Source organism: Temnothorax americanus, unplaced genomic scaffold (genome assembly GCF_048541705.1).
Source record: "Temnothorax americanus isolate GAGA-0224 unplaced genomic scaffold, ASM4854170v1 Scaffold99, whole genome shotgun sequence".
Lineage (NCBI taxonomy): Eukaryota > Metazoa > Arthropoda > Insecta > Hymenoptera > Formicidae > Temnothorax > Temnothorax americanus.
The window spans coordinates 292,129-306,647 of NW_027509822.1; the positions used below are offsets into that span (position 1 = coordinate 292,129).

Sequence of the window (14,519 nt, forward strand, 5' to 3'; positions counted from 1 at the left end):
ACAATTTGACGCAGAGAATCATACAATGAATTCCACATAGTTTCACCTGGCCTGCTCAACGTATGACCTAATATGTCCATTAGTATTTCTGCAGACTTTGGACGTCCGACGAATCTCCATAACACCGTACATTTGGCCATTGCCTGTTCATGCACTGATAATAGCGATGGAAAGCTGTTGATAGCTTTTATGGTATCGCTCGTGACACAAAGATTGAGCGTATATGCACAACACCTGAGATGTTGCGGCAGATTCTTCATCAGGATCTAGAAATTGTAATGTTATACATACATAATATAATATATAAATCGAATCGTAATATAATTAATTTTGGTTTCATTTTTAGTAATAGTGTAGGTGCAGCATTAATTTTAAACTGGTGAAAAAAAATATTACCTATCGGAATTGATTGAAAATCCTCATCGCCGCTTTCTTCATCTGCTGATGTATCACCTTTTTCCTTTTTTGAGAAATTTATCGAATTTTTCTTCTTTTTCAACGACACTATAGCTCAAGATCAAGCCATGGCTTCCTGAAGTTCGGCCTGTATAAAATCCGAGGCCTCTCTTCTGCTTTCTTGGAGATTCTCGACGGGTTGCCATTAACTCTTCCGAGAGGTGGCGATCAAATAGAAACCGACGATTTTCGGTCGGATTTGAACTCGGATCTTCAGCTCATTAGAGCAGCGCATATCTTTCTCCGCCATGATTGCCACCCAGCGTTTCTCCTGCTCGCCGCGTAGTCGTGCAAGAGCGTATTCGCTCTTCGATCAGATTGACACACAGGTGTCAGCTTGTTGTCTATACAAGATCCAGATATCTCGCTAACATGTCTCTGGCTGGATCTCAAGAACCTACTCATCGCCCAAGGCGATACGATTGCCACCCTCAAGCGGTCGCTGACTAACTTCAAGAAATTGGCCAAGGCTCAGGTCATCCTCCTTAAGACGAAAGGGAGACTTACGAATTTGGAGGCGCTCTGGGACCAGATCCAAGCCCTCTACGTCTAGATTCGGCAAACGGCTATAGCGGAGGAGAAGAAGTCAATCCCCTACTTTCAACAAGAAGAATTTCTTGCCGCAGAGGAAGCCTACTTCGACGCGGCAGACCACCTTCACGAGGTCATCGGTAAATTAACGAACGACGCACCGAGCGATCCGTATCGAGGTAACGAATCATCTTATCGTGACGCGCCCTTTGGAATGTCAATGCATTTGCCTCGTATCTCGCTTCCGACATTTTTGGCGCTTTCCCGGAATGGGAAAATTTTCGCGGAATCTTTGAGTCCCTCGTAGCAAAAAATGAATCTTTGTCAAACACTCAAAAGCTGCATTATCTGAAAGCGAGCCTCGCCGGCGAGGCTTCGTTGTTGATTAACAATGTCAAGTTTTTGAATGCGAATTACGAGGCCGCGTGGCAACTTCTGGTCGAGTACGACAACCGTAACGCAATTATTCACACACATTCACGCGTTCGCCAACTTGCCGCACATGAAAACTGAAACCGTTAATAAATTGAAACGACTTCAAGACAATGTATCCGCTTCTCTCGCCGCTTTAAAGAATCTCGATCGTCCCGTCAATGCGTGGGACGACCTATTGGTGTACATTGTTGTGCCGCGTCGCCGGTTGGTGACGGTTTACGGCAAAACGTTTATTATTTTCGGGATCTTTTGACCTTACAAGTTGGAACTCGGTAGGCACAGGCGTGCAGACTAGGAAGAGCTCGGATTCGCCGGTGGAACAAGGTGTAGGCGTTGTTAAATGAACTTCACTTCTTTTTACTTTATACTGGAGCTTTATTTCAGCGCCCCTTTTACACTCACTAACTTACACTTGTATTTGCTTTTCACAATTACTATAACTCGCACGCGCTTCGTTATAATGTAGACTTTCACGACACGACTTACGAGAACGGTCACGGGCAGAGTCTCCGGGGTATTACTCTCCGTCGCGGCTTCTTCGACGGTCCCTTATATTGTTTTGAGTTATGCCCTGTCGGCGCTTTTTCGCCGGGTTCGACGATCCCCCGAATGAGGTCGGTCAGTGACCGAGCGCATTCGCAATCTCGCTGTACTCCCGCGGTTCCGCAATTGTCGAAATGCGTTGTCGCACATTCCTATGCATCTCGCAATATTGACGCGGAAGCTTGATGAACTTCCGCGGTTCCGCGAATGTCGAAATGCGTTGTCGCACATTCTTATGCATATCGCAATAGTTTGATTGACGCGGAAGCTTGATGAACTTCCGCGTCCGCGTCGGCGTAAATTGAGAAGTCTTTCGAAAGACAATTTTCTCGAAGTCTTTCAAAAGGCTATTCTATAGTTTTATTATAAATAATTTAATAATTACCCGTTGTAATTTTAGATTACAATACCCCTCCCCCGTTAAAAAGAGAAAACAAGGTTCGCGAGTTTTCGCTATATTCTTTAATTTATACTTTGTTGTATACCCATTTCTATATTTTTTCCTTATATATATTTTACATTTTATAATACCCGTGTACAATATTTTGGTATAATCGTTTACTATTCTATTAGAACCTAGTACTTACACTACGTTTTAAAATTGGTTTCGAAAATCCGTATGGTCGAAATGCTCTTTCTTTGTCGTATAATGTAAATGGTGATCGTGGGTTCTTTTTCTTTTTTATTAATACGTATATTACAGTGCTTACTATGGCTAATGTAATTATACCGCTCGCTGTCATTGGGTATATGAATTGTTTTTGGACGTAAAAATTTCGGTCGTCGTCCTCTAGGTCAGTATTCATTTTTTGTATTTGTGTTTTTAATTCTGTCAATTCAGCTCGATGCTGAGTTAAATCGTCCGTTGTCTCGTTCTGTAATGTGATCGTTTCATGGTCATATGTAAGCGAAATATTTACTTCGGGTAAATATGTCTCTATATCTGTCTCGTATATTGTCTCTTCAGCTTGTACTGTCATATCGGTTGTCATTAGTTTACACTTTTTTTCCAGCGTAATTTTGCCAGTGTTGTTGATTATCTGCTTCTCCTCGTGTTCATTACATTGTATAAGTATTGGCTGTTTAGTTACTGTTAAATACAGCCAATCGTGTGGTCGTCGTAATGAAATCCACTTTGTTTGTGTTGTAACAGTGTGTCTGAATTTGCACATTTTGTAGTAATGTTGCTGTTGAACATACATTTGTATCTCGCACGGTGCGTTTCCATCTATACGATATACTGGTGTATTTTGTGTGCATACGTACTGTAGATTGGTAGAAGTACACTTTGCCAGATAATCTTCATCTAAAAGCATGTAGGTCACTCTTTCTTTGTCTACTGCTATTATTTTATTGTCGACTCTTACTGATGTGAGTGTATTCTTGCGCGTGAGCACAGGAAATTCAATAACGCTCATTATATCGTAGATCGGTGGTGTGATTAGGGGAAAAAGGTATATATTTGATTATTCTTGTAGAATGCCTTTATTGTCGTGTGTTTTTCAATCGTAAATCAGTCTTCGAGGTGGACTCTAAACGGGAAATATGATCCCGGTGGCAATTGCTGACTTGCTTCTTTCAACTGCCAGGTGATATCCTCTATTGGCATTAATTTCGGATGCATTGTTCCCTTTCTTATGCATGCCAAATATTCAAGTATGTTCTCGACGTCGCGGATTAGATCTGTGATTACCGCTATGCAAATTTCAAAATGTTCTTTCATTTCGTCCTTATTAAGGTAATCTGTAAATTGTTTTTCTAATAGATTGCGATTTCGTTCCATTATGCCTTCTAATTTCTCAATATGCCCTATGGTGGCATTCATCACTTTGATCTGATTCTGCATTACGTGGTGTAATGTTTGTTGATTGTTTCCCAACAGTTGCAATTTCTCGTTGATGCGCTTTTCATCGTTTGCATCCATCGTTCCGAACAGTGATTTTGCTATTGAACCTATTCCGTCCACTAATCCCCTCCTTGAGTCTGTCGACGTTTTGCATATTGTGTTGATCTGCGTGAGGATTTTTGTTAAATAGTCTAATTCTCTTCTTGCGATATTTTCAAAGGTGAGGCACGTTTCCTTATGCAGTAATTGTGAAATCTTATTGTCGCATGTGATTCTTGCTTCCTATAGATATTTTTCAATTTGCTTGTGTCTTCGATTTAGCGTTGTTAAATCAAATTTAATGACTAATTTCCATGTCTTCCGGGAATAGTGCATTCTTCCAAGCTTCTCGTAATACATCCCTGGGTGATATTGGAATTGTTGGAGTTTATAATGTGGTTCCGTTTTTTCTGCTTGGGCTAATGCTTGCCCTCTCCAGCACGCGAGTATTCTGTAACAAAGACATTTTGTTTCAGGGTGCATTTCTTTCTCTCTCTCCCTTTTTTTTATTCTTCTATAAAAATTTTTAATTTGTTTACATGTAGGCGCATTATTTTTCTTCCTTTCTTTATAGTATAATTAACATCTGAATTCTTTTCGATAATTGTGTACGGTCCTGTCCATAGAGATTCAAGTTTCTTTGAACGTCCTCGTCGTAACGTTTCGTCGTGCATGAGTACTCTGTCACCTACACGAAAACTGGTTTCTTTAGTCTTTGTATCATACTGTTTTTTTCGCTTTAATCTTTTCTTCTTGTACGTGTTCCCTGGCAACTTTGTTGGTCGCTCTTAATCTTTCCCGTAACTCTTGTGCGTAATTATCATAGTTATACGTGAGTTTAGGTGGTTTTGTCAGTGCTGTCGGTAATTCAGCTTGGTGACCGTATACTAGCTCAAACGGTGTAAACCCCGTCGCTGTGTGCGGCGTTGTATTATATGCAAATATCGCAAACGGTATCCACTCATCCCAATCCGTTTGGTCCTCGTTTATGTAGTGTCGCAGGTATTCTGCTAATGTTCGGTGGGATCTTTTGAGTGCTCCGTTGCTTTCGGGATGATACGCGGTAGTTTGAATTTTGTTTATCTTCAAGAGTTTACAGGTGTTTTTGAATATCTCGCTCAAAAAATTCGTGCCTTGATCGGTCAGAATTTTTTCTGGAATTCCATGCTCTAAGACAATTTTTGTCACAAATTGCTTACTTACTGTACTTGCTTTTTGGTTTGGAATTGGTATCGCTTTACTATATTTTGTTAAGTTATCTTGAAATGTTAACAAATATTAGTAGGTAAGCTAGGCCGGTTTTAACCATGGAGCAATGAGGTTGGGTGAGAGGCGGGGGGAACCGCGGGCGGGGGGGAACCGCGGGCGGGGGGGAAACCGCGGGGAGGGGAGGGGGAACCGCGTTTTTTCATGCGCCGCGGGTAGGGGGAGGAGGAACCGCGTTCTTGGGCGCCGCGGGGTAAAGGGAGGGGGGAACCGCGTTCTTGGGCGCCGCGGGGGGAGGGTGAGGGGGAACCGCGTTTTTCGGGCGCCGTGTTTTCCAGCGCCGCGGGGCAAGGGGTCCACGTTTTTCGGCGCCGCGGGGCGAGAGGTCCGCGTTTTCCGGCGCCGCGGGGCGACCGCGTTTTCGCCGCGGAGCGTGGCAAGGGGGTCAGCGTTTCGCCGCGCCGCGGAGTCCGCGTGACGTCACACGCTCCCGCTCGCGTTATCTCCCTCTCGAAGATGTTTCCCCCGTCCCCCGGTCGCGCGCGTCTTCTCGTTCGCGCGGTCTCTCTCTCTCCCGTTCGCGCGTTCTCGCTCACGATTGAGTATCTTTTCGACGCCAACAATATTTAATCGTTCAGATCTTAATATTTAATTTATAATTATACATTTAAGTAAACAATAAACGAAGACAGCTTAACAAAAGGGAACGGTAAATAAAAAAAGAAATTATTTTTTACCATATTATATACATTTATTTGTCATGTAGCGCATTATACACAATAGTATCCAAAGCGTAAGCCAACAGTTCGCAATCAATAATCGAATTTTCATCATAAATTTTACGCAAGATTGTAACTGCGTTACATTTATCGGTGATACAATTTTGACGTAAAGTTGTTACAAACTGTTTGAATTTTTTACTTATGCCGTGAACATTTTGAGATAGTTGAAAATACACGTTCTCGACGCAATGTTCTAGTTCGAACAGAAAGAGTACTGTTGACGGTTTCATGTACAAGCTGGTGCCGCATGACGTCAATTTTACAATATCTGCGTCACGTATTTTAACAAGCTCCAGATCGCGAAACGTTAGCGATGATGGTGCCGATGACTGCACGAGTCGCTGTATATCTGCATGTTTTTCGATGAATGTCACCCACGTTGCATGTGGCAGAATTATCCGATTGCCTCGGTTATCGCCAATAAGTATATCCACAGAGGACAAAGGTCCCGCGCTGATTCCGATATCCAAAAATTTATACGCTGTTGACGTCAAGGCAAATCTTCTTCCCAAAATACGCGGCGTGTAGCGGGGTTTATCAAAACTGAAAAAATACAATTATATGTTCATAAAAGTTTTTTGCACAAGTATATATGAAAATTAGCGGTACTTACTTATTGTGCTGTTTCTCACACGTTTCGTCTTGAATCGGAACGTAGTAGTTCGCACCGTGAGTGTTCATCGTATCTGGAGGCTGTTTATTGCAAACTTACTCGAACCGTATCGAACTCTCGACTGCGCTCTAGAATCCTCGTAGATCATTTATACATACCCAAAACTGCAAATTTTGCAAAAATAGCGCCAATGTACGGCTGCTGCATGGTGACCACCACCACAATCCACATATACGTTAAATGTGATATCTTTGTCAAGAACATTCGTGATGAGATCACCTCATCGGGCATCAAATATGATTTTTTTCAAGAGCATACGTGTCTCACGATGATTTCATCGAACACATGCAAAACTGCAAATATTGCAATTTCGGATAAGCCAATGGAGCGTTATTGTTTTTAAGAACATGTCGCGACGTGTCTCGCGATGATTTCATCGAACACGTGCAAAACTGCAAAATTTGCAATTTCGCATAATTCAATGGAGCGTTATTGTTTTGAAGAACATGTCGCGACATGTCTCGCGATGATTTCATCGAACACGTGCAAAACTGCAAATTTTGCAAATAGCGCCGATGTACGGCTGCTGAGATGAAATTAGATACGATAAGCAAACGATGCATCATTAGTAGAATATAAAATGACGAATCTAGAGAATACGCTCAATAGTCGAGAACTGGAAGTCGCGAATGCAACAAATGGCGTTAGCAAGAAAATCGTGCAATAACATGGAGCAAGAGTTGTTGGAGCAACCCACCCTGTTAAATTCGAGGGAAGACTTTGCCGCGTGGGAGCAACGATGTGACGAGTTTATCGAATCATTGGAAGAACAAAGCCGAATTAAACGACCGCGATTATCGATCGGCCTCAAACAGTCATTGGTCGCATGTATCGCAAGACTCGAAGGTCTGAAAGACTCGGTACGTCAACGTTTCGTGCATGTGGGTGCGGGATACAGTGCGAGTGCGACAGGACTCAGATGGCGCGAGATAGATACGGCTTTTGAAAGCCGTATATTGACTGGTGCGGTGATAAATTCCAAACACATCGACCCTCGTCAATTTCTCAAAGATGCGGGAGAAATTGTACTCGATCGTGTGCAGAACGTCATGCAACGACATGACAATGTAAAAATTAACACAGTGTTTAATGGTGAATTTGTTGCGGGTGACAAACGCGCGAATAAAAGTATCGCAACGAGAAACTATGAAATCTTTCGTGAGTCCAATCTGCACGAGTGGTACAAGCAACACGTCATCGAGCCTACCTTAGCAAAGCTGGAGGAATTCCAGGAACGTGATAGCGGATGGGCGTTGTCGCGTATACTCAATTTAATGGTGAACGTGAACAAATACAATCCATTGCACGCGGGGTGTTTTGTGGAAATACCGCAAGAAATTAAAAAGAAGAAGGCGGTGATAAACGTGCGATCAATGGACAATGCATGTTTCGCATGGTCAGTGACGGCTGCTCTACATCCAGCCGAGAGACACGCAGATCTGGAATTGTCGTATCCACATTACACGTCGGTGCTAGATCTTACGGACATTGAGTTTCCAATGACGTTGGATCAAATTAAAAAATTTGAAAATCACAACAATATCTCCATCAACGTGTACAGCATCGAGAAAAAAAACAAGGAACTTGTAATCCTACCAATACGTATTACTGACCGAAAGATGGACAGACACGTAAATCTGCTGTACGTGCATAACGACAACGTGGGACATTTTGCGTGGATCAAGAACCTGTCCCGCCTCGTGAGCTCGCAAATCAGTAAAAAAGAGCACAGGAAATACTTTTGCGATCGATAAGTACCGAACTATAGTTTTTTTTAATAATATATAGAATATTTTGTGTCTAAAAAAATATTTATAATATTTGCGTTTATTTTTTGGCAGATGTTTGCACTACTTCAGCTCTAACGAGAAATTGGCTGCCCACACCGTCGACTGTCAGGAGATGAATGACTGCGCGATCAAGTTACCGAGCGATAACGACAAGTGGTTGGCCTTTAAAAATCACAACAGGAAGGAACGAGTTCCGTTTGTCGTATACGCCGACCTGGAGTGTACCCTGGAGAAGATGGAAGCGGATCCGGAAACGTCCAGGTACACATATCAACATCATCGCGTGTTTAGCATAGGGTACTACGTGCGTTGCTCGTACGACGAGTCGTTATCTATGTATCGGTTTCGTCGCGATAAGGATTGCGTCGCGTGGTTCGCCGAGGAGCTAAGACGTTTAGCTCACGACGTAAAGACCATTTTGTCCACTAATGTACCCATGGCAGATTTCACGCGAGACGAGTGGGAAAAGTTTAACAGCGCAACGCACTGCCACGTGTGCGAAGAACCGTTCGAGCCAGACGACGTGCGAGTACGCGACCATTGTCACCTGACCGGTCGATACAGAGGTCCCGCGCATTCGAATTGTAACTTAAATTATAAACATTAGAATCAAAAGCCATGCGATCCAAGCTTAGGTCTTTGAAAGCTTTATATTAGTTTCTGTATACATATATGTCTATATATATACATATAATTTTTCCAACGAACTGCGCGCCGATTATTTGTCGGACTTAAAACACAGTAATTGTTAGAATTAAAAACCCTTCCCTCCCCGGAATTAAATCGACTCGATTTAATTATCTAAAAACTGTAAAGAAATTTATTGCGAAAAAGTCCTAAGGCCAGCTCAGCGAGGACAGAAACCTCGTGTAGAGTAAAAGGGCAGAAGCTGGCTTGATCTCGATGTTCAGTACGCATAGAGACTGCGAAAGCACGGCCTATCGATCCTTTTGGCTTGAAGAGTTTTCAGCAAGAGGTGTCAGAAAAGTTACCACAGGGATAACTGACTTGTGGCGGCCAAGCGTTCATAGCGACGTCGCTTTTTGATCCTTCGATGTCGGATCCTTCGTTATACGATCCTATTTCTCTTATTATTATTTACAGTTTTACAGTTTTTAGATAATTAAATCGAGTCGATTTAATTCCGGGGAAGGAAGGGTTTTTAATTCTAACAATTACTGTGTTTTAAGTCCGACAAATAATCGGCGCGCAGTTCGTTGGAAAAATTATATGTATATATATAGACATATATGTATACAGAAACTAATATAAGGCTTTCAAAGACCTAAGCTTGGATCGCATGGCTTTTGATTCTAATGTTCGTTATACGATCCTATTTCTCTTATTATTATTTATTCACGTCGCCTGAGAAAGACGTTTCAAACTATTATTAACCGGTTATTGCGATAAATATTACCACATGCCTCGGTGGTCGAATTGGTACGACGCCCTACACGGAATGAGGGAGGTTCCAGGTTCGAACCCTGGCTGAGGTAATATTTTTCGCAATAAATTTCTTTACAGTTTTTAGATAATTAAATCGAGTCGATTTAATTCCGGGGAGGGAAGGGTTTTTAATTCTAACAATTACTGTGTTTTAAGTCCGACAAATAATCGGCGCGCAGTTCGTTGGAAAAATTATATGTATATATATAGACATATATGTATACAGAAACTAATATAAGGCTTTCAAAGACCTAAGCTTGGATCGCATGGCTTTTGATTCTAATGTTCGTTATACGATCCTATTTTTCTTATTATTATTTATTCACGTCGCCTGAGAAAGACGTTTCAAACTATTATTAACCGGTTATTGCGATAAATATTACCACATGCCTCGGTGGTCGAATTGGTACGACGCCCTACACGGAATGAGGGAGGTTCCAGGTTCGAACCCTGGCTGAGGTAATATTTTTCGCAATAAATTTCTTTACAGTTTTTAGATAATTAAATCGAGTCGATTTAATTCCGAGGAGGGAAGGGTTTTTAATTCTAACAATTACTGTGTTTTAAGTCCGACAAATAATCGGCGCGCAGTTCGTTGGAAAAATTATATGTATATTGTTACGCTCCGTTCGCTATTCGTGTCGCGCGCACTCACGAACGCGTCCGCGTACTTCCGGGATCGCAGAAATAACCACTCTCGTTATACAAAAAGGAACTCGGGTTTATTTAAACTCAGAACGGAATACAAGAAAGTTTTGGGAAACCAGACCGAACGATTCGAGTCACCAGATCAATCTGACGGGCGGTAATTAAATCAATAATTCTATGCGCCCCCGTTGTCAAGGGACGCCCTTCGGCTTGAAACTTCTGCGGAGCGAAGCCAATTTCAGCCCACGAGAACGAACGTCTCGGCACGGGCGAGCGGGCGTAACACTGCCCCCCCTCTTCAGATTGTCGTCCCGACAATCCGGAGGGGCAGTTTCCTGACTGGGCGAACTTTTCTGTACGATTCCAGGGTACCGGGACGGCCCCCTGCCCTACCCTGGGCTGCTGCCACAGGTTACCGGGCACCGTCCTCTTCTCGGTCCCAACCGTACTCTGGAAGTCCAGGATCATGTCCTCTTCACGGCTTCCTGCCCTACCCTGGGCTGCTGCCACAGGTTACCGGGCACCGTCCTCTTCTCGAGTCCAGGATCATGTCCTCTTCCTCATGGAGCGAGTCCCCAATCGACATTTTCCGGAAGAAAATACTCTCTCCCACCTGCCGACTCCAGGGCGACCCCTCATCAATTCCTTTGCAGGAGATCTCGCTTCCCAACACAGGCCTCTTCCTCTCAGCTCCCGAAGTCGTCGGAGATGTCGCTGCTCCTCTTCTAAATCTTCGGACAAGGGGGGGAAGCTTACCGTGGACCCAACGTCTCGAAAGACTCCCCAAGTCCCTGCCTCGGCATTTGCCCTATGTCTCACGGAAAAACCACGGATCAAACAACCGTGAGAGAGGCAGTCTTATCCTTCGCCGGTATTAGGTTCGGCAACAAGCCAGCTCCCAAGATGTCCAACTCGGTGAGGAGTTACGACCGCTTCGGCTTCCGTAAATATCTAAGAACAAAATAACACGCGCAGTAAACAATGCAACACAACAATCTTAATTTCTACCGTAATTAACCTTCCCCGCAAATCATTACACTTAACCTAGTCCATAATATCCCTATCAAACTCTAATGTCTTTCGGAAAAAGAAGCCAACCTATCCGCATGCACAATTTTCTTCTTATGTCTCACAGATCTTTGAATACAATAGACCACATCATTCAACTTTTTCACTATTAAGAAGGGTCCTTCCCAATTGCTCTGCAATTTAGGGGCTCTACCTTTCATCGTACGAGGATTATAAAACCAAACTTTCTCCCCTTCTTGAAAAAGAGTTTGCCTGGCCTTTCGATCATACCAAGACTTTGCTCGTGAAGACTTTATATCCATACGTTCCCTAACGTTGGAATGGATCTTGTCCAACTTCTCTTTCAAATTCCCAATAAAACCTTCAACTGTCTGAGATCCTCCCCTCGGAGGACTTCCTAAAAGCAGATCTAACGGCAACCTAAGATCTCGGGCAAAACACAGCTCGGCGGGAGTTACTCCAGTAGTCTCGTGTTTAGAAGATCCGTAAGCCAATAAAAACATAGGGACCCAGCGATCCCAATCTTTCTGATTTTCAGAAATATACTTCGCCAAATAACTAATAATAGTCTGATGTTGCCGCTCGACTTGTCCATCCGATTGCGGATGTAGAGCAGTTGTTCTCGTTTTCCGAATTCCAAGGAGATTTATCAATTCCGCGAAAAGTTTGGACTCAAAATTCTTCCCCTGATCCGTATGGACTTCTAAAGGGACCCCGTGTCTAGAAATGACTTGATTAACGAAGACTTCTGCCACTGTACTTGCCCTAATATTCCTGAGAGGAAAAACTTCTACCCATTTGGTGAAACAGTCAACAATGACGAGGAGATATCTATTTCCGGAAGTAGTAATAGGAAGAGGGCCAAGTATGTCCATTTGTAATCTTTCGAATGGGGCCCCAACATTATAAATTTGTAATGGAGACTTTCCCTTCCCCAAAGGGCCTTTTTTTGACACACAAACTTTGCAAGTTTTGCACCATTCCTCCACATCTTGTTTACAGGTAGCCCAATAAAACCGCTTTCGGATTTTTTTTTAAGAGTTTTATTGACTCCAAAGTGTCCTCCAGAAAAAGAATCATGCGCTTCTTCTAGAATCTGGTTAACACGGTTTCGAGGAACAATAAGCTGAAAAATACTTGACTTAAGATTTGGTGCTTCCCATCTCTTATAAAGAACCCCATCCTTTAAACTCAAAGCATCCCAATAAGACCAATATATTCGGGCGGAGACATTTCCAGCGGGTATTTCAAAACGAGACGGACGTATTCCCGTTTCCTTCCCGCGGTAAATAAAAGCAATGCTAACGTCCTCTAATTGCTCCTTGCGCCAATCTTGAAGAGTTTCTCCTATGAGAATAATACGAGCGACTGATTTTCTTGATTCTTCAATCTGCCTTCTCTCCACTTTGACACAATATTCGCAACCAAATGATTCACATTGTCGTCTAGAAAGCCCATCGGCATTCTTGTGAATTAAACCTTTGCGATGAATAATCTCGAACTCATATTGCTGGAGTCTTTCCAGCCAACGCGCCAATTGCCCTTCTAAGTCTTTAAAGGACATCAACCACCTAAGAGAAACATGATCCGTACGAATCAAAAACTTCCGCCCTAGAAGATAATGCCGGAAAAATTTAATAGAATCGACTATCGCCAAGAGTTCTCGACGAGTAACGCAATAATTCCTTTCAGACTTACTAAGTACACGACTGAAATAAGCAATGACTTTTTCTACTCCCTCTTGCTTTTGTGAAAGGACTGCGCCAATTCCAATATTCGAAGCGTCAGTGTCCAAAATAAATTCTCCCTCCCCACTCGGGAAGGATAACATTGGAGAAGAAGATAACACTCGTTTCAACTCTAAAAATGCACTTTGACACTTCTCGTCCCAAGAAAATTTAACCTGATTTTCTGTTAGAGCATATAAAGGTTTGGCTAAAGAAGAAAATCCTTTTACAAATTTCCGATAATATGAGCAAAACCCTAGGAAACTTCGAAGCTGCTTCTTGTTATGTGGAATCGGCCAATCCTTCACAGCAGAGATCTTTTCCGGATCTGTAGTAACACCTCCTGAAGAGACTATATGTCTTAAATATTTTACTTCCTTTGCAAAGAGAATACACTTTTTAGGGTTTACTTTAAGATTAACAGAACGTAACCGTGAGAGCACGTTCTTTAAATTCTCTAGCATTTCATTAAAATTTTTACCGAAAATTATTACATCGTCCAAATAAACCAAACAAATTTTATATAATAATCCTCGCAATACTTTTTCGTTACACAGCCCAAAAGGCATTACAGTGAATTGCCATAATTCACGTCCAATAGAAAAGGCAGTCTTTTCCCTATCCTCAGGACGAATCTTTACCTACCAATAACCGCTTTTAAGATCCAGAGTGCAAAACCAAAAGTTTCCCGAAAGCTGATCGAAAATGTCATCTATTCTAGGCAAGGGAAACGAATCTTTTTTAGTTATTGCATTTACCATTCTATAATCGACGCAAAATCTCAACGTTCCATCTTTTTTTCTTACCAAAACAGCAGGAGAAACCCACGGACTTTGCGACTCTTCTATGACCCCTTGCTTTCTCATTTCCTCAATAATCTTTTCTACTTCCCCTCGCATTCGTAAGGGAATTCGACGAGGAACCTGCTTAATGGGAGAAGAATCTTCTAAATTGATGACATGTTCGACGTCTCCACAATTACCAGCAACAATCTCCTCGGAAAATACATCCTGATACTCCTCTAAGAAATCTGTAAAAATTTCTTTCTGAGCCTTATTTAAATTTGAGGAATTATTAGTATAGAGTTCTTTCAAGAATGGAGCTCTTTCGGAAGAAACTTGAATTCGAGAACAACTCAAAACCTTTTCTTTATCGGATTCCGAAGAAATAAAAGTTAATTCAAAAACATTTTCTAAATTTATCTTCCTTAAGAAATCTACACCTAATAAACAATCATCATCCATGTCTATTACATACATAGGAATTTCCACAAAATATTTTCCCAAGAGAACTTTTGCCATGACCTTAAATTCGATGGGAACTACCTCTCCAGTGGGATATCTAAGAGAATTGTCCTTAATCTGAATG

At 42.2% G+C, this 14,519-nt stretch overlaps 2 protein-coding genes across 2 annotated transcripts; one reads left to right on the forward strand and one right to left on the reverse strand.

The window, feature by feature from the left end:
- Positions 1-5,466: 5,466 nt before the first annotated feature.
- Positions 5,467-6,570, reverse strand: LOC143908557 (uncharacterized). The gene is made up of 2 exons (XM_077426248.1): positions 6,452-6,570; positions 5,467-6,381 (listed from the first exon to the last, which is right to left on the reverse strand). The coding sequence occupies exons 1-2, from the start codon at positions 6,517-6,519 to the stop codon at positions 5,808-5,810; spliced, it is 642 nt and encodes a 213-aa protein (XP_077282374.1). The 5' UTR covers positions 6,520-6,570; the 3' UTR covers positions 5,467-5,807.
- Positions 6,571-7,137: 567 nt separating this feature from the next.
- On the forward strand, positions 7,138-8,265 carry LOC143908556 (uncharacterized). The gene has a single exon (XM_077426247.1). The coding sequence runs from the start codon at positions 7,141-7,143 to the stop codon at positions 8,263-8,265; it is 1,125 nt and encodes a 374-aa protein (XP_077282373.1). The 5' UTR covers positions 7,138-7,140.
- Positions 8,266-14,519: the final 6,254 nt, after the last annotated feature.

What these genes read in the sequence shown, in the direction of transcription:
- LOC143908557 (XM_077426248.1), bottom strand. Translation starts at nt 6,519, where the DNA reads ATGAACACTCACGGTGCGAACTACTACGTTCCGATTCAAGACGAAACG. An exon ending in TGTGAGAAACAGCACAATAA is followed by an intron (nt 6,382 to 6,451) that starts GTAAGTACCGCT and finishes GTATTTTTTCAG; the next exon opens with TTTTGATAAACCCCGCTACA.
- LOC143908556 (XM_077426247.1), top strand. Translation starts at nt 7,141, where the DNA reads ATGCAACAAATGGCGTTAGCAAGAAAATCGTGCAATAACATGGAGCAA.